The sequence below is a fragment of the Heloderma suspectum genome, chromosome 3 (assembly GCF_057233095.1).
Source record: "Heloderma suspectum isolate Gila_16-S chromosome 3, 16-S_ref, whole genome shotgun sequence".
Taxonomy (NCBI): domain Eukaryota; kingdom Metazoa; phylum Chordata; class Lepidosauria; order Squamata; family Helodermatidae; genus Heloderma; species Heloderma suspectum.
This window is the reverse complement of record NC_139460.1, coordinates 22,418,444-22,441,194: the sequence shown is the minus strand read 5'-3', so window position 1 is coordinate 22,441,194 and position 22,751 is coordinate 22,418,444. Positions and strand designations below refer to the sequence as shown.

The window sequence follows — 22,751 nt, the reverse complement described above, 5'->3', positions numbered from 1 at the left end:
CGTGTGAGTCCATTATTAAAAGTCAATGAAGGTGGTGCTGGGGGGGGGGGAGTTACGTGACGTCAACAGCGTCTTCCGCTCAGCCGCGGCAAGGCCGTGCAGACGCGAAAGCCGGAGAAGGACGGAGGCGGCAGGGAGAGGAGGCGCGTGAGTGGCGGGAAGGCGCAGCCAATCGTCGTCGCCTGTGGCCTTGGGAGGCGGGACCGAAAACAATCCTTCCATTTTGTAGCAGCGAGTGTGTTTTCCGCTGTGGCTCCGCCTCCCACCTGGGCGCGCGTTGAGCGGCCGTTAGAGATTCAGGTAAGAGACGGGAGCGGGGGGGGGGAGGGGGAGAGCGCGCGCGCTGGGTCTGTTGTTTAGAGCGTGATAATTCGAGGGAGGACTGGGGGGGGGGAGGAATGACTGACTGACAAGAAAGGGGGCGGGGCGGGGCAGGGCGAGTGGCGCCGAATTCTGGCTGCGTGTATTCGATGTGAGGGGAAAGCTCAGCCCAGGGACTGTCCTTATTTACTTAAGTTGAAAAGCACACAGCCACCCCGCCTTTCCACCCTAACAGCCTTCGAGGTGGCAGCCCTAGTTTGAAGCGTCCGTGGCCCAGAGTGTCTCTGAACACGTGCAGAGGTTTCCATCCTAACAGCCTTCGAGGTGGCAGCCCTAGTTTGAAGCATCCGTGGCCCAGAGTGTCTCTGAACACATGCAGAGGTTTCCATCCTAACAGCCTTCGAGGTGGCAGCCCTAGTTTGAAGCATCCATGGCCGAGAGTGTCTCTGAACATGTGCAGAGGTTTCCATCCTAACAGCCTTCGAGGTGGCAGCCCTAGTTTGAAGCATCCGTTGGCCCAGAGCGCCTCTGAACATGTGCAGAAGTTTCCACGCTAAAAGCCTTCGAGGTGGCAGCCCTAGTTTAAAGCATCCATAGCCCAGGGAACTTCTGAACATGCACAGAAGTTCCCATCCTAACAGCCTTCGAGGTGGCAGCCCTAGTTTGAAGCATCCATGGCCCAGAGCGCCTCTGAAAGTGCACAGAAGTTTCCACCCTAAAAGCCTTAGCAGTGGCAGCCCTAGTTTAATGCATCCAAAGCCCAAAGCGCCTCTGAAAGTATGCAGAAGTTCCCACGCTAAAAGCCTTTGAGGTGGCATCCTTAGTTTAAAGTATCCATAGCCCAGAGTGCCTCTGAACATGTGCAGAGGTTTCTGCTTCACGCAACAGTTGGCTGTGGGACGCCCCCATGGCCCCTTCCGTTCTTCCTTCTCTCTCTCCCACAGACAGATGAAGTGGGAAAGAGGGCTTCTTTTTTCCAGTGGGGGTGGCATGGTATTATTATTATTATTACTAATACTATCATTATTTTGCTTTTTATGATTATTTCAAAATTTGATCAAAAGCTGCCTCAGGCAACCAAATTGCTGTATAAATTGATGGTTTAATAAGCGCAAATACATAGCCAGGCCAAGCTAGAAGCCCCACTGCCTTGTTTTAGTTAAGGGCACAATCCTATGCATGTTTAGACAAAAAAGAAGCCCTACAACTCCCAGCATTCCCCAGCTAGCCATGGAACATGTATAGGATTGTGCCCTTAATTATTTAGGGTTTCATTTTGGATATTTATGTAAGCTAACCTTATACCTCCCATCATAATATATATCCCAGGGTGATTTATGATGTAATTTAAGCAAAATAGTAATAAAATACACAGCAAACCAACTGAAGGTAATAAGCAAATAACATAATTGGCACATTTATATGGTGCTTATCAAGCAGACCTCATGAAGCAGTTTACATAAAAAGATTAAAATAAGGAAGGCAACCAGTGGAGGAAGGTTTTTGAAGCCAGATCATTGCTCATGTTTAAAGCACTGGAATTCGGATTGGATGCTGTGCAGAGCAGCCAACTGGGTGGCACAGCGTAGTAATGAAGGAGGTTGGTTGGATTAATAGAAGATGAGGGAGGGAAGGAAGTGACAGGGTTTGTGGTAGTACTGAAATAGTGCTTTTATATATAATAGCTACTGTATGATGGGCTGCCCTCAGGCCTTAATTGGAACCATGCTTCTGCTTTTGGTGTCAGGACTCAGCCCTGAGACATGATGTGTATTAATAGAGAAGAGGTCTTGGAATGTGTGCAGGGTTCATTCCCCCTAACTGCTGAGGCAACATGGCTGTCGCCTCCCTTTTTGCTATTTTATATCAGGCCTCTAAGTTACAGCGAATGGCCTTCTGGCGCACGCACGCACACCCAATACATTGGATGTTGGCTCAGCTGGTGGAGAATTGTGGGTGGTGACCCCACAGGCTGTTTGTAGAATTGTGATTAGATGATAGCTGGCTTCAAGATAGTTTTATATTTTTATTTATTTAGATTAGCAGTTAGGAACCTGCACTTGAAGATCACTTGGTCTAGTGAAACATGGAAGGTAGAAAGAGTAGTCAATTTTCCATGGAAAAGATTATTTACTTTAAGTATTTTGCCCCCACTCTTCAACTAAATAGGCTTCCAGAGCAACTTGCATAAGATCAATAACAAACAAGACGGTCCTTCGCCCGCTGCTTACAATCTAAAAAATAGAAGGGCAATACCAGGGCTGCCAGCTGTCCTGGTGTTTTGTCTAATAGTTCTCAAACTCTGTGCCTGGGCACTCTGGTGTTCCTTGTAAGCTTATTAGAGATTCCTCAGTGAGAAGTTCAGTAACAGTAGAGAAGCTTCCCTGAAAGACAGCTTGCCAACTGCTGCTGCTGCTCCTTTGCAAAATGTAACTGCAGGAGAGAGAGTGTTGGGTGCTTTTCTAGGGCACGCTGTCAATTCTCATAAGGCAGCAGTGGATCTCAGCAGGCCCAGCCAGCTCTCCCTTTTGGCTATGTGTAACACCCAGAGCAACAACAACAACATCACCCAGAAACACTCTCCAGAAATCTCTGTCAGATGCAGGAGTTACATGGCAGTGATGTAGAGTAAACACGGTTAGTATCAGGCTGCAAATATGATAACTAATTTTGTCTACAGTTACTATTGGAACCCTGTTTATTTGATTTATATCCTGTTCTATTCCATATCCTTGAAAATCATAGCATAACTCAAGTTTATTTCTGTACTCAATTTTATTTTCTGAAAGATCCACAGCATCTTATTTTGAACTTTCACTTTGAGCTTTATGGACTTCAGGAAATGGATGATTTGCATGAATCGAAACAAGCTTCTCAACACTTTTATGTAAATGTGTTCCGTAATTGTGTGTGTATGTATTTTCAAACATCCATCAGCTTATTTCATGCAGAAGACTGAGGAATCTAAAGCAAGTGAGAAGCAGGGGTCAGGCTGTATCATACCAAGACCATACCACCATGTTGCAAGACTCAGAACCATTTGCTTGGCAGATCCAAGATTGGATCAAGTACCTAAAGACATCAACTAGGTTCACACAATACAATAACCCACACTCAAAGGTTGAGTGTGGGTTGTCGTTGAACTGTGGGTTATTGTTGATACGTGGGTTATCATGTTGTCTGAACCCAGCCGTGATAACAAATCATGATTTATTAACCATGAATATGAATTTGAGCACATTCCGGGAAAGAACAGAGGACAGGAAGGCCTGGCGTGCTATGGTCCATGGGGTCACGAAGAGTCGGACACGACTTAACGACTGAACAACAACAACAAAGAAACCGCAGTTCACAACCCAGCAACAAACCATGGGTTCTCTTCATGGGATATTCATAGTTAGACCATGGTTTGTTATTGCAGCTGGGTTCAGACAACATGATAACCCATGGTTCCACAACAACCCATGGTTCAACGACAACCCACACTCAACCCTTGAGTGTGGATTATTGTGTTGTCTGACAGCCTGTTGAGTGTGGATTATTGTGTTGCATTATATATTCTGCAAGAGTACTTTTTCAATATAAGAATTGTGTAGTAATGTCACCAAATGTTGTCACAACACTATCATTACCAATTAGTAAGATTTACAGCAGTATGGACTGGCTGTAACAAACACTGCTTATAAATGTTTCACTCATTCCGCAAGGTAAAAATATTCTTTAAAAAGTTTGTCTATTTTCCCACAATGTCCAGCTTTTATATTTCACCTCTGGGTTGGGGATGTGAACAGGAAAAAACCCTCTTCCTTTTTCTAGGCCTTCACATCTCTACATCGGAAAATATGAAGGCAAAAAGATACAGGCCATTCATAACATGAATTCACAACTCAGTCTTTTCTTATGTTTTTTAGTAAGCCCTTATGGAAACAAATTCTATGAGCAGAAGATATGAAACAAGGCGAAACACAAGAGCAGAAGAACCAATAGCCAAATCTCGGGTTGACTGGCAACGGACTAAGAGAAGAAGTAGATTGCTTGATAGTGAGGAAGAGGATGATGAATTTAAATCACCATCAGAAAAAGAATTTGAAACCAGTTCGGAAGATGATGTGGATAAAAAAGAAAAAGATGAATCCATACTTAACAAGAGTAAAAATGAAGCTGTAGTTAATGCAGATAGACTTCCAGATGATAAGACAAGTTGTGATGGCACAACAGCAGAGGACACAGAAGAAGAAAGCATCAACCTTGCGAAGCGCAAGAGATCTCGGACATCTGTAATGTATGACAGTGATGAGAGCAGTGATAGTGATATTGTTAGGAAAGTGTTTGCTAAACGCAGTTGCATAATAGATGAGGAAGACCTGACTGTCGAAAAGGAACTGCACACATCACCTCCAGTAGAAGCAGCAAACAGAAAACAGAAAAGGCTAATGAAACTGCGGGAACTGTCCCAACAGCGATCTACTCCAACTTGTGTTGGTGAATATCATGAGGTACTTTGTGAATTCATTTGTGGAAGATATTCTTTTACTTGCTGTTCATACACACAAGAGTGGTCAAAAAAAACCAGCCACTCTATAAGCCAGTGTTACAGTACCACAAAGGCATTTGGAATACAGGGAGGGAGGAGGCAAATGGAGGGAAACAAACAACCAGACACTGAGAAAACAAACTCTGGTTTGTTCGCTTGTCTACCTGACAAACCCTGGGTAGAACAACAAACCATGGGTTATGTGTGAACCAGATCAATGTGTACTTGTGAGGCTAATCTGAAAATGCTAAAATTAAAAGAATTGAAAGGGATGCACCACTCCCTCATTGCTGGAACTCAGAATTCTAAACCTATTCCCTGGAAGTAATTTTGGCTTCATTCCTGTATTTTTATGACAACAACAACCCCACTGAAAACAGGCTGGTAACTGGGCGGTAGCTTGGCTTCACCCTAGTTCCCAGTCTAGGACACATTACCTGAACTTTGAAAGCACCTTTTTATGTTGAGACAATGATCCTAATTCAGTTGATGAAAGTGGGCATGGTCTGCTAGCCTCTGTGTGTGTTGTGAGGTGGGTGGGTTGGTTGATTGGTTTGATATTAATGGTTTTCCAGTGTAAATATTTTTTTAAATGCCTTAAATAGACATTTTTAAATGTCTGTGATAACACAAATGCATTTAGGTAAAGTATTCAAGTAAGACTTTTAGCTTTTCAATGTCACTAGGATACTGAAGATGATGTGGTAACAAAAGATGGTTCCTGCCATTCACCTGTCACACAAGCTGAAATCAGTGACACATCTGAGGGCGACAGCATGAAGGATTTCATAGTTGACGATGAGGAAGGGGAAGAGTTGGAACAGGAAAACTCTGAGGAGAATGAAAGCCAGCCACAAGAGAAAGACCAAGCTATGTCACGCACATTCTTGGAGAAGCACATTCCATGCAGTAAGGTTAAAATAAGTTAGGAACTGCTGATATTTTTAGCATCACAATATTGCATTTATTAGAGCCCCATCATACGTTAATTTCTATGTAGGAAAGTGTGTGACCATTCTTTTATAAATCATCAGTCTGGTAACTGTATGGAGATATACTAATGATTTTTTGTTTTTTTACAGTGGCACGTGTTGAGCATTCTGTCCATTTCCAAAGAGTTGTAAAAGCTTTTCTCATCAATGCAATAGATGATACCTTTTTGATCTCATTATATGGTAAGAAAAGGAGGATTTTTAAAGGTGTCTTTTCACATCACCCTTTTACAGCACAATCCTATGCATGCCTACTCAGAAGTAAGTCACAGTGGAATTTACTCCCAGGTAAGTGAGTATAGGATTGCAGCCTTAAAGATGCTATAATTGAAGTAAATAAGTGCATTACTGTTTTTAAATAACTATGTCAGGATAACCAAACTTATCATGATATTTTTCCCTTTTCCAATAGAGGGGGAAAGACAAAAGAGGTATGCACAAGATATGCTGACTTCCCTCCGTTACTTGGATGACCGTTTTGTTCAACCTCGTCTCGATAATTTACTTGCAAGAAGTCGCTGGAAAGAACGTTATAAGGTATTGAGTTTTTGTCTTGGTCCTTTTATTTGGTATCTTAGTTGAACTGGCTTACTTATATACACCCAGTATAGAATTACACCCAGTATACTATTGCAATTGCATTTGCAATTAAAAAAACAATTTTTAAAAAATATGAGAGCAACACCAAAAAAAGAAACATTTCACAGGAAAGATAAACTTGATATTAAAATGTCTAGCAATAGCATAATATCAATTCACACTTGCCCCTTCATTAATGTTTTCACCATTCATTGAAAGGTGGGCAGTGATTGACCAAGGCTGACTTCCTTCAGGAGGGCATTCCAGAGTTGTGGTGCCATGATTGAAAGTCCCTTTCTCATCTGCCAACCTGCCCCACTTCTGTGGGTGGGAGAACATGTAGCAAGGTCTCTGAATTTGTCTGAGTGTGTGGATTATTGCAGTGCATTCTACATCAGGCTCTTTGAAGGCTGTTCAGAACTGCAACTGGTCCAAAATGCAGCAGTGCTGTTTTTAACATGTGATTCTGTTGTGGAAACAGCTGTACTATTTGTTTCTGGGTACAATTCAAAGTGCTGGTGATGAACTTTAAAGCCCTGAATGGTTTAGGACTAGGATATTTGAATATTCTTGAATCTTGAGGACTATAACCATATGCATGTTGCCAAGTACTATGATATCATCTGATGGGTGGAAAAAATACTTTGAAGTACTCCTCCATTACATGCATTCATGTTTGAGAAGGGGGTTGTTCTGTGTTTTTTGCTTAAAGAAGTGTATCATGTTACCTTTTGTACAGGAGAGTGAGACTTGTGACTACCCATGTACTTCCTGGACTAATTGCATAATACCAGTGAGTTCATGGACCAATAAATTCTAGTTGAGAACCCATGGAGAATCTAATAAAAAGCTACATTTAAATCTTACCTGTCAGAGGGAAATAGCACTAATGCTTTTTCTAAAGGATAAAATAATAATAGTTTTTTATTTATATTTGGGAATCTATAGTTTATAACAGGAAATAAAAGATAACAGTGTCCAAGACCATTTGCATATGAATGCACAGTATTATTGAAATGTAGTAACTGACTCACTGGAACAAGTGACCAAAAGAATTTCAACCAAATATCTTTTTCCAGGAGCGAGTGGATAGTTACCCTGATGTCCACGTAGTTTTGGGAAATGCAGTGCAACGTTCCTGTCAAGCCTGTGAACTGCAGAGGTACTGTAGGTTTACAGTACATCTGTCAGGAAAATTATACAACAGTGAAACATTGGAAATAGATGACTTCATGTCACATGATAAACAGGTAGATTCTGTTCCTAGGCTCCAAAACTGCTAAGAACTTAAAAGCAGAAATATAGTGTATTTTTTGGGTGGTGGTGGTATTGATGTTTATTTTTTAGTCTTGTTCTTTTCACATCTATTTTGTTTCATGGATTTTCAAATGTGGTTTTCAAAACTCATGTGCCTGTATTGGTGACTACATATTCAATTCACAACTTGCCAAGTGGTTATGGTTAAATGTCTGTAATGTTCATGAAAAGTGTATGCTTAGTGTTTTCCAGGCATATCACTAAATACACAAATGTATTGCAACCTTCTATTATAGAAGGTTATTATAAATTTCCTTTCTAGCCCTTGTCTTATAAACAAGCAGATCATAATGATGATATCTTCATGGCTTCATTTTATCAACAACTATGTAACCAGTTTCTGTATTACTCTGTGGTATAGAATAACTGGTGTCTACAATAATCAACATGCTTGCCAAAAATAATCTTAATCTAACATTTTGTTAAAAGTTGCTTAAACAACAATGTATCCTGTCTGTTCCAATATCTAGTTTTATATCCTGCATCTCAAACTTATCTACTAGAGAAGTCAAGATTTGTGGCTTAACACTAGTGTGGATACTTTTCATATTATGTAAAAATCTTCACGTTGAAGATTATATCTGGAACAATAATATCTGGAACAATATATCTGGAACAATTTCACCCTGAGATCTTGATGAACTGTGTTCAAAATCCCCTATAGCTTGACAGTGATAGAGTTGGCCTAACTCAAAATGGCAGTGTCTAATTTTTTAAAAATGTATAACTGATCTATCACTTGTCTGACTTTATGTATATATACATAAAATAGATAGCCTTAGATAGTTGTACAAATAAGTAAGCTAAACATAGGAGCTCAATTAGTGCACTCTAGAGACTGTGGTGATTTAGTAATGTGAGAATTATATACCTCAAAGCAGCATTTTGTCAGACTCTTGTATGTTAACAACATTTGCTGTCCATATGTGCAGTTTTAAGTAGGCTGGTTTACCTGTGGGACTGCTAATTTTGCATTCCCAAAGTTTCTAAAGTGAAGTGACTCTTAGATTTACACTGGTGTGACTGTTGTACTGTATAAACCTAGGATTTGCAGTGTTTATGTTCAATAACTAGGGTTTTTTAAAAAAATAATTCATTCTCTTGCAATTCAGTGGATGTTGAACAGGGTATGCTTTGTGACTGACAGGTAATAAGTGCATACCAACAAAGATTTAATCCTTTTAATTTATTATTTCAAACTTTTCCCAGCCCCAGTGGCACCAGAATCTCAATTGATTAAAACAGGTGATCACTTGGTGGCTTCCTGAATTGCAGTTCTTAGGGTAGCAATTGCTCAGTTGACACTAGTATTGCCCTTGCAAAAGTAGGAAGTACAGGAGTTGCTTTCAGTTAGATACTGATAAATGTCCTGTCCATGTTAAATTATATTTTATATTATATCCATTTGTTTAATTGATGAGATAATTGTATTTTCCATTATTGTCCAAGATCTGCCCAGTAAAAGAACTTGCCTTTTAATACAGGTGTTGAAGGTTGGTGCTGTGTGTGGAAACCGTACCCGCGTTTATCATAATCTGAAGCATTTTAAATACAAGTTATATCAGGGTTGCTGCTTGGTTATGAAGAATGATCGACTTCAGGATGAGTCAGTTAAAGATTCAGTGGACAGAGTTTTCAACCAGCTGGCTGAAAATGGCTGGATTGATAAGGTACAGTATAACTGATAGTTAGGCAAATTCCATTGCTTTGATTGTAGGTAAAATCAGTGCAGCAGTGAGGCCTTTGTGCATACTGATATAGGTCATTCAAGCGTGGAGGATGAAGACAAAGTAAATGTAACAACTCATAAACTATTTATCTTTTATTGTTCACTGCTCCAGAATCTGTTTGGATGTGGAGCGGAATATAAATTTGTAAATAAATGAACTGTAGTTCTAGGAAAAGTTGACTGAAAGTAACCCCTGCTTGGAATCTTTACCTGCTTTAATGAGTAATAGGGCAATATTTTGCTAGGAATACAGGAGAAAAAGCTGGGTTCTTGCCTATCAAGTTTAGCAACAGAATAAGTACCTAGTATGATCATAAATACATTGCTTGAAAGCAAGTTCCATTTCTCGAAAATCAAGAAGATTTTCTGCAAAAAATAGTCTAGACTCATTTCCAGTACTGTTACAGCATCTCTTTGTGATGGGGACAGTGAAATCCAGAAAGGCAAAAGTAGAGAGGTGGCACTTCATAGAAGATACTCCAGCCTCTCTGATCTGTCTTCTCTCCTTGCTAGAATTCATCTAACGAGTTGCTAATTCAGTGTTGTCTTTATAGCAAGGTGGTTTATGTTTTTTAAAAAACCAAAAACGTAAGGGTCAGGATTGCTCCCCTGCAGTGCATTATAGGACCAACACCCTTGAAGAAAGGACATTTAAAATCAGTATAGGTACAAGTGTGGAATTTGTCCTGCATGAGCTTTATCAATAAGGTTGCTGGATTTCCAAGGAGGCAAGACTGATTTTTCTTTCATACTTGTGTAAAAGGGAGGATTTTGACAGGTGCAGTCTCTCCCAGTGTGTTATGGAAAGAAGCAATGCCTACCAAAAGTGTCATATCTAGGCTGCTATTAAAACTGCAGGTTATTCACTAGTAATCTGAGACCAATATTTACTGATATTATTTCCCTTTTATAGTTACTTGGGTATACCATTGGGCAGCATCCAATGCTACCCAGGTACCAGCAGGACCCACCGCTTGTGCAACAGGGATTTAGCACTTTGGATAGGAACCAGAACTGCGCAAAAATGCTAGTTTCTGGAATGGGGCAGGTCAGCAGAGGTCACATAATGGATCTCCACTGACCTGCCCCAACTGGAAACTAAAGTTTCCTCCCGTTTCAAGGTTTGCTTTATCAAGCACTAAATCCTCGTTGCAAAAGCAATGGGTTCTGATTGCACAGTGGAATCGGCGGGAGCACAGCAGCCCCATTGGAAACTACCCATTGACTTTGTCCCATCTGTGTTTGATCATAAGGATGTAAAAAGAGCTACACTGGATCAGACCAAAGGTCTGTCTAATCCAGCATCCTCTTCACACAATGGCCAGAAGCCCACATGTAGACATGAGTGTAACAACACCTTCCCACTCATGTTGCCCAGCAAGTCGTGTATATGGACGTACAGCTTCTGATACTGGAGGTAGCATATCACCATCATGACTAATAGCCATTGATAGCCATAACCTCCATGATTAACCTCTGTTCCCCTTTTAAAGCGATCCAAGTTGGTGGCTATTGCTACATCTTGTAGTAGCAAATCCCATAGTTTTTTTTAACTATGTGCTGTGTGTCCCGAATCTCCCTCTATTCAGCTTCATTGGATGACCCCAGATTCTACTATTATATGACAGGGAGAAAAATGTCTCCTATCCACTTTCTCCACATCATGCATAATTTGATAACCCTCTAATCTAGCATGTTACCCTTTACTTGCTATATTCTAAGCTAAAAAGGCCCAAATGTAACCTGTCCTCATAGGGGAGTTGCTCCAGCTCCTTGATCATTTTGGTTGCCCTTTTCTGTACCTTTTCCAGCTCTGCAATATGCTTTTTGAGGTGCAGTGATCAGAACTGTACACAGTAATTCAACAGTGGTCTTACCCTAGATTTGTATAAAGGTATTATGATATTTAGTGTGCCACCTTGCTTCTTCCTATTACACATTTTGCTGTTATTCCAGTCCTCCCTGATTTGCAGCTTGAGGTCTTGATTGTGAAATATGTCAACAAGTGACATTAAAGCTTCACCTGGAATTTACTAAAATGTTGTGTGTTTTTGTTTTGAAGCAATATGCTGATCTAGAAGGCTACATGGACAGCGCGGATTTCTTCCAAGATGAAAAAATGGACTGAGTGTGTGCATATTCATTTTCTGATGAAAGATTTTAAGAGCTTATACAAATTTGCTCACTTTGGACTGGTGATAGTATTTGAAGATCATGCTGCATCCCGGCTATTTTTCTTTTTTACTCCAAGACTTAATAATATTCCTGCATGTTGTTACGGATACTAATAAGTTAGCATGCTTGTTTTCTCCATACGTCATTTTAATTAGCAGAATAATCATCTAAAGAATGTTTATAATGGAAGTCATCTCTTCTGTGTTCTTGAATGCCATGCAGCCAAGCTTAATGATCTCAAATGAAAAACAATATCTGAATAACCTGGGTGTTCATTCAGGAAATGAAATTTCTGTGCAGTGATGCCCATGTGGATTGTGTCAGTGTGTGAGAAATGCTTGGCTTCAGTTCTTTTTGGAAGAGGAAAGACTTACATGGTAAGAACCCCACAGTCTATACGATGCATACTGTTTTCCCAGCACAGTACTTAAAAGCTGCTGTAAACATCGACTACTTTTTTTCAGGACACAGAACAGTAACAGATTATCTCTCTCTTTAAAACCAGCAGGCTATCATTGTTTATGCATCCTGGAAGGCCAGAATTCATGGACTTGCATTTAGCCAGCATTTTTGACTCAAGAGGTTAAAAAAAAATCTCTAACATATTGCTGGCATCTTTTGAAGCAAAATGGAAATATCAGTATCAATTCACATTGAGCATCATACTGAATTGTGCTAAAACAAATAATATTTTATTATTTCTGTAGCATTTGGAAGGAAAGAAGCTTTACAGTACTTTTCTGATTTGTTCAGAGACTGCTGTTATGTGTATGAGACCAGTTGGGTCTGCTTCCATTTTGGACTGTGACTCAGGGACATGTATGGATGCTCACTGCATTGGCTTGAAACTCGGGCTTCAATAATGGATTCAGTATTAGAATATCGACAAATGGGACCTGTAATAAAATGTTGCAGTGTGAAGTACTCCTGTTCAGGGTTCCAACAAGCCCCCCTTTCCCTCTTCCAGGACACTCAGTTCCGTTCTTTTCTGCACCTGATTTTCTAGATTCCCCCCTTCCTCCAACAGTCAGCCAGCATTCCATGACAACTGAGTATACTCAGTCCTCATTGGGCTGTTTTGTTTTTTCCCTTTAAGGTTTTCCCCCATAGAGATTGCTTGCTTGTTTTTTGTACTTCTGCAAATCTTGGGGTTTCCCCAAGGCTGCTAATGCCTCTCTCTTGTGCGTGGATGACTACATAAGGATTGGCACTTGTAGAACAGAGTTCATTATTAATATATATGATGGACAAGCCAATTTGAGAAACTCAATACTGTGTCTATTTCAGAGTTAATATACAGGATGGGTTTTCTGTGTTAACATAAACAGGTGAGTTGGGCTATCTCGCTGTTTGTGACTTAGAGATTAGGCCAATGTAGGGTCCCTATGACTTCTAATTTCAGTATGCAGCAAGAGAGCAATCCTGTGACCCCTAGGCAGCATCTGGGGCACCAAAGGAAGCTGAAGATCACCTCCTCCACCCCCTAGACAGAGCTACAGACATGGAGAAGGAGATCTGATCATGGATCTTCCCTCCCAGCCACTGCAGAAACCTTCTCTTATGACATCGCAACCATGACCTTGTAAAAGAAGTTAGAGAGGGAGAAAAGGGATGTGCTGAGGGGAGGGGAGTGGAAAAGCTGTGATACACAGCGTCCCATGGGCTCTCCAGTCCTCTCCCCACCCTCCAAAAAGTAAGTCAGCTACAAGGACTCAGAGGCCCATCTAGCTGCTTCTTGCATTTTAAACAGAAGCAGAATTTCCTCCATCCTCCTGTTATCCTGCCTGGCTCTTGCCAGCAGGACATAGGATAGGTGGAAGGCTCCAAACCTGGAGCCCTCTGCCTATCAGGAGCACAACCCATTAGATTGTGCCCTAAGCTAATTAACAATCACATGTGCTTTCTCCATTTAAATAGATGCCATTTCCTCTCTGTTCACTTCTGCTGTGGCTATGGTAAGAACTTGAAGGGCAATAACGCAGTGGTAAAACACTTGCTTTGCATGCAGAAAATCCCATGTTTGATTCCTGGCATCTCCAGGTTGGGCTGGGAAAGACCCACCTGCTTCCAAGCCTCCTGGAGTCATCTATCTCAAAATGGAATGTTTGGCTAGATGGATCTTTGGTCTGATTCAGCAAGGCAATCCTTAAGTTATTTATGTATTTAATACATTTATATCTCGCTTTTCAGAAAGATGCCTTCACAAGCAGCTTGCAAAGTAGGCATTGAACACAAGCAGATACATATTAACTACCTACTTCGAGAAAGGCCAGTTTGAACAAACACTTTTTGAAAGCTTTCTTAAGGCTCTGCACCAAAGGTGTGAGGTGCAAAGCAGCAGGAAAGGAGTTGCTTAACTGGGGGGCTGGCTGCTTGTGCTTGCCAGTCTCGCTGTCCTAAGCAGTGGGATTCTGTTACGTTCAGAATCTACTCAGCAAGCAGTTTCAGAATCATCCACTGCCACTATGCTTCTGCCCCCCATGTTGCAGCTGCTCCAGTAGCAGGGCAGCAGCTGTTAAAGGGGTATGGAAAGCAAGACTAAAACATATTGGGGACATCAATACACTTGGAAAGGCAAGGATGCCCACATTCTCCATTCAGAATTATTATGTTCAGATTTATTGTGATTAATAAACAGTCTGAAATAATGTGTGTGTAGTTAGCTCTTTTTAAGACCCTGATGGAATTTTCAACGCAGTTGTGCCTGCTGTGTTTGAAGAAGGTGAGTGTACCTAAACCACACCCATGTTTACACTTGCTAAATAGGAACCTACTATGTATAAGGAAATTGAAACGGTATGAATCAAATTGTCTTCGGTCATGTTAGCATGTGACGCATGACATACTGTGTGAGCAAGCCACCCTCTGATCGAGCCCCTCCCAGTAACACTCAGGCTTCATCAGTGCCAGTCCCACCCCCTTCCCTTTTGTGATGGCCTCGGTAACTGTTGTTTTAGAAGGCTAAAATTGGGAGATGGGGAGTCATGGAGTGGGGGCTTGTGGTTTCCATTAAGGGCCCCCTACTGTTTCACTGAGAACGATCAGGTGACTGATACTTACCTTATGCATATCTGATTGCACAGTTCCTCCCTTTTAAAAGTCATTTATAACTTCTATTTTTGTATTACAGAGCAGCAATAAACACCCATACATTCCATCCCATCTACCATATTCCCTGCCTATTATTTGTTCCCATAACTGCTTCATGTGTCTTCATGTAGATGGCTGTCAGCTGTTGCGGGATCAAAAACCCAACCTGCAAGCACAGTTTGTCGATGAGTAAGTTGAAGGAGGACGTAGTCGTGACACACTGACTGGAAGATGGCTTGGCATTGGCAATTCAGGCAGTACAGGTCCCATCAAGACAAGCATCCAAACTGGTCTGGGAAAAGATTAAAGAGGAGCATACTCTTGCTGTCACAAATGCCCTTTAATCTCCTTGGGACAGGCCTGCACAACTTAAAAACCACCAAACTGAACACAGCCAGCTAAGTATTGTGGTCTACCAAGTGCTTTTGCAGTCCTTGCAGGCAGCAAAAATGGGTTTATTGAGCAGCTGGGGACCTGTGTTTGGCTTGGTGGATTACAAGCTGCAGTCCTGTTTTGGGAAGACCTGCCTCACAATTTGAAGACTTGTTGCTAGTTTAAAGGAGTGTGTTTCTGCATCATTCACACACAAGAGGTTTGTTCATTAAAGTAGATCCAGCAGTATGATATGTGGGTGCAAAATACCAGTTACATTTCGCAAAACTTTGTTTTTTAATCTAACTCTGGCCCCAAACAAAGCTTAAAAGTGTAAAATGCTAGAGCCTCCATTCAGAAAAGTATTGAAAGTTCGGTACATACATTCTCATTTCGGCAACCTGCAATAATATGGGGGAATAACCCCATAGCTGAAACAATGTTAGAAAATGCTATAACCCTAAGGACAGAGCATGAGCTGGCCACAAGCAGATAAGTGGAAAGATAATTCATTTAGAAAGATAATTTAAATAGTAACATTCACATATGCTTCCAAGGTCAAATTCATTCAACAGGATGCTAGTCTGCTGCCTGTTTCATCGACTGCTTTATTTATTGCAAAATGGACATTAATCTCCACATTTGAAGGACATGCAAAAGGGCTTTCTCAGTTGTGGTACCCACTGTGTGGAACACTTCACCATGGAAGACCCATGTGACTCCCTCGTTTATGGTATTTCATTGTTTGATGACAACGCTTTTATTTAGGGTATTTTTTTAGACCGGCAGAGTAGGTAATTATTTTTTATTATCGTTCATTTTGTATATGTTCCTGCCACCATTATATTTTTGTCATTTTTTTTTTATTTTAATGACTTGTTGGTTTTAAATTATTGTTTGCATGTTGCCTTGAATGGTTTAAATTTTGAAATAGAAAGATGGGATAAGTTTCTAATTGGGGAAAAGATATGGCTAACCACAGTTAGATGGTAGTACAAGTATCTTGTTTGCTGAAGTTTCATGGGTTCAGATTTATCAGTCTATGCCAGAGGAATGAATGTAAATTTGCCTTCATTCTTGGGGCACAATCTTATGCATGCTTAGACAGAAAAAAGCCCTAAAACTCCCAGCATCCCCCAGCCAGCCATACTGGCTGGGGAACGCTAAGAGCTGTAGGACTTTTTTCTGTCTATATTCATACGTAGGACTGCGACCTTCATCCTATTTTCTTATTGAGACTGCGCCACCACCATCCTTCTAGAAGCTGCTTGGCTTTACGCAGGGTGCATTTTTCTACTGGGAAGCCACGTGTGTGTCCATAATTGCATGATTTCCGTAGGTTATTTGTCACATGTGATAAACATGCATTCTTTGCTGCTTGGGGGCATGAGGGGAAGCCGCTGTGCATCACGGCTTCCTCCCCTGGGCATACTGAGTTACGGTGTGCCCCTATCCCCCATGACATACTGCACGATTCATGTGCTTTATAGAAGCGGTCTGACCTGTTCCCTGAAAGCGCAGCTTCCACAGGCTTGTGTCTGCTTCCTGATCTGTGTGCTTGAATTTGCACTGACGCGGCCCTTCCCATGTCATGAAATACGCCCCAAGACCGTAATGTGGGAAAAGAACAAAGAGTAGTGTGGCGCGCCAGATGTTTCGGGCGCAATCCTACGCATGTTTCGACAGAGAAAAGGCCTACAACGCCCAGCATTCCCCAGCCAGCTGGCTGGGGAATGCTGGGAGTTGTAGGCCTTTTCTCTGTCGAAACATGCGTAGGATTGCACCCTTAGAGTGAGAAATGGACACTGACTGAAGCTTGGGTGGACCATAGCCGGCCTCATGAGCTGGAGCCTACGAAAGCGTATGCCAGAACGAATTTGACCGGTTAGGGCTTTCAAGGTGCCGCAAGGCGCTTTTTTTGTTGCTGTTTGGGCTGCAACAGACGAGTACGGCTCCCCTCTGGAAACTGTAACGTGGGAAGCTGCCCTTCGATGAAGGCCGAGTTATTTGATGATTAAGCGCCAGCTCGCTGCCATGCAGGGGCTCCGGCGCTAGGGGGCTCCGCGCCCCTCCGCTCGGGCGCGGACCGCGACTTTTCCGCGCAGCCCTGCCAGCCTTCCGCTGGGGCGCCCCCGCTCAGTCTCATGGTTGCGGCCGGCTGGCTGGCTGGCCGTCCGTCCGTCCGTCCGTCGGTTCCTATGCGAGCACAATGAAATCTTGTGTATCTGGGAGCCCAGCGCCGCGCGGTCGTAGCAGTCCGGCGGCTTGAACACGGGACCGGCTGCTTTTAAGTTTCGAGGCCGGGGAGGGGGAGTCGGCACCGCCGACCCGCGTTGGAGATCGCGCCCTGCAAAACAAAATTGCAAAAGCTGCCCAGATCCCAAGTCTGCGAGAGGGATGGAATATACAAATACACCGAGGAGCCTCACTGGGGCGGACTGGTCTGCAGGCAGAAAGCTGGAAGCGTGCAAGTTTCAAGATCGCGTGTAAATTGCTTGCGACAAGAGTTGCGATTTCTGATTTCTATTTTTTTTTTTTTCCCCCCTTCTTGCCCACCGCCGCCGCCCCGCGCTGGATTCTCGGTGCCGTGGTAAGCTTTTGGAAGGACGAGTAACCCGAGGCTGATGAATGGGGCTTTTTGCATCGAGATGGAAGCTTGCCTTTTTATTTAGCCGAGGACGGAGAACCCCTTTCAGAAAACCGTATTTTCTCTTTTCTTTTCTTTTCGTCTCTCAACCACGGGCTTGGATTCATTGGAGAGCCGCAGGATCTGAACGACAAATTTCATGACAATGTGAAGCAGTAAGGATCCGCCTGGGTTATTATTTTGTAAGAGGAAGGTACGATTTGAAACGGGAGTTCGTGCGGAAGCGGGTTAAAAGGAGACAGGCGAGAGAGGGCATTAAGCAAAAGTATTTTAAACTCCTGTGAATCTTTCTCCCTGCCCACCCCCCTCCCTATTTGCACGTTCGACTTGCAAACAACTTTTTCAAAGCTTTCCTTACCCCCGTGTTATCGATCGATACGCTTCTTTTTCCACGCACGGGGCTTCTCGCTGAAACGCGTTTGCCTTTCTTTGCCTCCCCACCAGATTTCCAACACCTTTCCCAACTGCGCTCACAGGCGAGGTGTGAAGCCCTTTTTAATCCGTTGCCCATTAAGCTTCCTTTCCCCCTTGTTTTTAAAGCATCTCTCAACTTTTCGGATAAACTGTGATTATTATTTTTTTTTTAAAAAAACCAACTTTTAAATCTTATCCTTTTAAAAAGTATTGCTTTAAACACTTGCAATAACAATACTTTCAAACAGCCATCGATCTCAGCTCGGGGGGGGGGGGTGCCCATAAAAACCACCCCCCCATCAGGTGCTCCGCCACCGCTTGTTCAATGCCCGCTGCCAGCAAATCGCCAATGGATCCTGGTCAGTTTCTTTCCCCCCTCCTGAGATCGGTCGCGTTGGCTCGCTAGCGAATCTTTCTCCAAGGGGTGGTGGTGGGTTCCCCGCGCCCCCTGCACTAAATCTGTCAAGCCCTCCCCTGCTGCCTGTCAAAGCGTGCAATCCTTCGCCGGGGCGGGGGGAGGGGGCTGCTTTCCCGTTGCCCTGCAAAAGAAAGAACACCAGATCCGGCCCCGGAGCACCCATGTGGCAGTGAGCGAGACTCGATCTTCACTTCGCAGAATCTCTGGCAGCGACAGGGAGCAGCAGCAACAGCAGCAGCAGCAGCTCGGGCAGCCGATATGGGGGACACGGCTCCCCCGCAAGCCCCGGGTCTCTTGGGAGGAGGCGGCGGCTCGGCGGCGGCGGCGGCAGCGGCGCCGCGGGTGCACAGCGCCATCGTGGAGCGCCTGCGAGCGCGCATCGCCATCTGCCGCCAGCACCACCTCAGCTGCGAGGGGCGCTACGAGCGGGGCCGGGCGGAGAGCTCGGACCGGGAGCGGGAGAGCACCTTGCAGCTGCTCAACCTCGTGCAGCACGGCCAGGCGGCGCGGAAGGGCGGCAAGCACGGCAAGGCGGCGGCGGCGGCGGCGGCCGCCGGCAACAGCGGCGGCGGCTCGGCCCCTGCGGCCAACGCTGCGGCGCCCCCTTCGGCGGACTACTATCACCAGCAACTGATCAGCAACGGCACTGCTGGTGGCAGGAATGGGATCAATGGGGAACAGCACAGCTCTGCAGCTGGAGGGGAACAGAGGAACCCGGCTCTCATTGCCGTGAGTTTCATTCATTTCTTCTTCTTCTCCAGTTACAATAATAATAATAAATTCTGCTTAGCCTTTCCACCTAGGAGGCTTATGAGGAAGCTTTCCTGCTTGAGCGGTGGTGCTGTGGGTACCAAGGGAAAACTTGGAAGGACGTGAGAATGTTGTGTCTATGTGTGGGTTTGTTTTTTAATCCTATCTAATATTGCCAACTTTATTTTAATTTTATTCTATTCACTAGTTTCCTTCCTGTGCCTTTAACAGCAGCTTGACATGCAGGAATTGTAATACTAATGAATGAGGCATAGCATTAGATGGCACACTTCAAAGCGTTTCACACACGTTAGTACGATCTCTTCCATATACAGCACCATCAGTGTACCTGGTGTTGGCATGAGGACAGGTCCCTGTCCCAAGGACATTCCAATCTTACATTTGACAGGGATAGGGATGGAGGTGGACAGGGGAAGGGGAGAGCAAAGGAGACTGGGGCAGTAAGTGATCCATCATTATTTATTTCAAGAGGTTCAACTCTATCTCTTGCAGCTTGAATAGAGACAAAGGCTTTTTACCACACTATATGTGTCACTTGGCTCCACAATGTAAGGATGTCTGTGTTTACCACCCAGCAACTGCTTTGTGAATGGCCGATGTCAACATAATTCTCATTGCCGGTACTTTATGGATTTCAGTTCCTTGTGGCCTCACTGTTTACAATTCCCCCTGCCCCTCCAATAATCATGTGTGTATGTATATATGTGTGTGTGTGTGTGTGTGTGTGTGTATTCCTGCCAACTGAGGCAGTAAGGAGAGATATGATAGAGGTGTACAAAATTAGGCATGGTGTGGAGAAATTGGCTAGGGAGATATTTTTCTCCCTCTCTCATAATACTAGAACTCAGGGTCATTCCATGAAGCTGACTGGTGGAAGATTCAGGACAGAAAAAAGGAAGGGCTTCTTCAGTCTTCACACAGCAACAGCGCACAATTAAGCGATGGAATTCACTTCCACAAGATGTAGTGATGGCCACCAATTTGAATGGCTTTACAAGGGGGCTGGACAAATTCCTGGAGGAGAAGGCTAGCCTATCAGTGGCTACTAGGCCTGGTGGCTATCTGCTCCTTCCAGTATCAGAGGCAGGATGGTTACACACCCCAGTTGCTGGGGAATATGGGCAGGGTGCTGTTGTGCTCAAGTCCTGCTTCTGGGTTCCTGGTTGACACAGCTGGCTGGCCACTGTGTGAACAGAATGCTGGACTAGATGGATCCGTCCCTTGGCCTGATCCAGCAGGGCTCTTCTTATGATAACACTTAATGCATCTGATGGAATGGGCTGGATCCATGAAAACTTATGCCATAATAAATGTATTAGTCTATGAAGTGCCACAGTCTCTTTGTTGTTTTTTCTGCAACACAGCGACCTCTCTGGAAATGGTTCCATTAAAGAGTTTTTATTCTGCTCTTCAGACAACAAAGGCTCCCAGAGTGGCTTATATTATATATCAATAAAAAAGCAAGCAAGTCCTTGCCCAGAATCTAAAAAGAAGACATGGCATGAAAGGAAAAGGCACTAATTCTTAGTTACGAAGTTCTTAATTGCCAACCGGATTGGAAAGGTCAAGGAGAGGGGTAGCTAGAAGTTGATAGTCTCTTAGTTGACGGATGGAGTAGCCCGGCAGTGCTTGTCTTCTCTTTTTTTCCTCTGCTGTAGCCTGACAGAATGGCTGCGATCCTGTGTCTGCTTATGTGGGAGTAAGCCCCACTGAACTCAACAGGACTTGCTTCTGAGTAGACACATATAGGATTGTGCTGTAAGTTTCTGCATGTCTGGCTGCTGTCAAAGAACAGGGGCAGGAGCAGTTAAAGGAAACCTGGCAACTGCCATTCTGCCCTATCTCACAGGGTCAGATTCAGGTCTGTAAGCCTTAAAACTGTGTTGCAATAAATGAAAACAACTGGGTTTGGAGGAACCAAAAAAAAGGAAGCCCCGCTGTTTTTCCTCTCCTCTCCCCAGTGTCCTGACAAAAAAATCTGTGCCTGACACTTGCACAGTAGGAAGAGATTCAGCAAGCAGAGATGTTATTGTGGCAATGGCCACTGGGAGGCTGGCAGGCATCCTATGCAGAGCGGGAGGAGCACGGAGGTGATCTTCGCCTCCATGCTTCTCCTGCTCTGCATTTTTGCCAAATGGGCGTTGTTGCCTATCTAGCTAGGACTCTGCAGAGGGGGAGGGAAGGAGGCTGGGGAGGGCTGGGGACCGCGCCGCTTCCCCCTTCCCACTTCCCCAGTCCCCTCCCCTTCCTGCTCCCAGAGCTGCCTCCTTCCCTCCTCTCCAAGGTTGCTTTTGTGAGCTCAGAGGCAGCTGGAGTGAATATCTCTGTGTCAGTGGGGAGGGGGGCAGGCAGGGAGCTCGAACTCCTGGATCCAAGGTCAAAGCTCTGTCTCCGACCTCAGATCCAGGAATCCAAACTGTGCTTTGGCCCCCCAGATGCTGTCTAGGGGGCTTAGGATTGCTGCCCCAACGGCCTTTTGAAAGGGGAATAGACAAGCTCGTGGAGGATTGGTCTCCCTGTGGCTATGAGCCATGTCACCTCAACAGAGCCTCCGTCTTCAGGAGCAGTATGCCTCTGAGAACCAGATGCAGTGTGCCATGTTCCGTTTGCAATTAATTGGTAAATGTTTGAGGTGCCATGCAGCTCTTTGCTGGTCCCAAGCACTCCATCCTCCCCATCTGGAAAGACCAAGGAAACGTGTGGGTGCATGGAGGGTACATTTTGAGCACACACAGTTTGGGACGTTACACCATTCTGTCCTGAAAGCAAGCAAGAGGTTAAGTAGCTTGCCTTGATGAAATTTAAAGGATAGTAATTATTTCTGGTTATGCACATATACATTTGCATATGTAAACTGGAATATGCAAATCTGCCCAATTTTCTGTGCTATGGGCCTGAGCCCCAGATCTTTTAGGTACCTAGAAGTGCCCTTAGGATAGACAATAATGGGGGCACAGGGGTTGTCACTTCATACCATGCTTGTAGTCTTCTGAGAGGCATCTGGATGGCTACAGCTGGAAACAGGACTGGATGGACCTGCAGTCTGATTTAACAGGGCTCTGTTGATATTCTAGCTCCCTCCTGCGAGGGGGACCACACCTGTTGAATTTCTGTCTGCCATGCAAGCTGTTGACAGCACGGGGCTCAAGACCCCTAAGAAAAAGTGTGAGAATCTATAAATCAGGGGTGGGAAGCCTGTGGCATTCCAGATGTACTCCAACTTCCATCATCCACAGTCAGCATGGTCATTCACCACCGATGAAGGAAGCTGTAGCCCAACAACATCTGGAGGGCCACAAATTCCCATCGCTGCTGTAAATGATCAGTAGTCGGAAAAACCCGAGATGGATGAGCTCCGTTGAAGATCTGGAAGGTCTGTAAGTAATTTGAGA

At 44.0% G+C, this 22,751-nt stretch overlaps 2 protein-coding genes across 4 annotated transcripts in view; both read left to right on the top strand.

Moving 5' to 3' along the window:
* Positions 1-225: 225 nt before the first annotated feature.
* On the top strand, positions 226-14,826 carry CCDC82 (coiled-coil domain containing 82). Of its 2 annotated transcripts, none has more exons than XM_084842646.1 (8): positions 226-300; positions 4,233-4,817; positions 5,542-5,764; positions 5,938-6,135; positions 6,260-6,384; positions 7,506-7,676; positions 9,228-9,413; positions 11,535-14,826. In XM_084842646.1, the coding sequence occupies exons 2-8, from the start codon at positions 4,242-4,244 to the stop codon at positions 11,598-11,600; spliced, it is 1,545 nt and encodes a 514-aa protein (XP_084698772.1). In that variant the 5' UTR covers positions 226-300; positions 4,233-4,241; the 3' UTR covers positions 11,601-14,826. The 2 variants fall into 2 exon arrangements, with proteins under 2 accessions (XP_084698772.1, XP_084698773.1); XM_084842647.1 differs by having other exon boundaries at positions 5,938-6,030; positions 11,535-14,813.
* A 4,007-nt stretch (positions 14,827-18,833) lies between these two features.
* Positions 18,834-22,751, top strand: part of MAML2 (mastermind like transcriptional coactivator 2) — a 237,607-nt gene continuing 233,689 nt past the window's right edge. For both annotated transcript variants that reach the window (XM_084842644.1, XM_084842645.1), the window contains exon 1: positions 18,834-19,317. In XM_084842644.1, the coding sequence (XP_084698770.1) occupies positions 18,847-19,317 (471 nt within the window). In that variant the 5' untranslated portion in view covers positions 18,834-18,846. The remainder of the gene's footprint in view (positions 19,318-22,751) is intronic.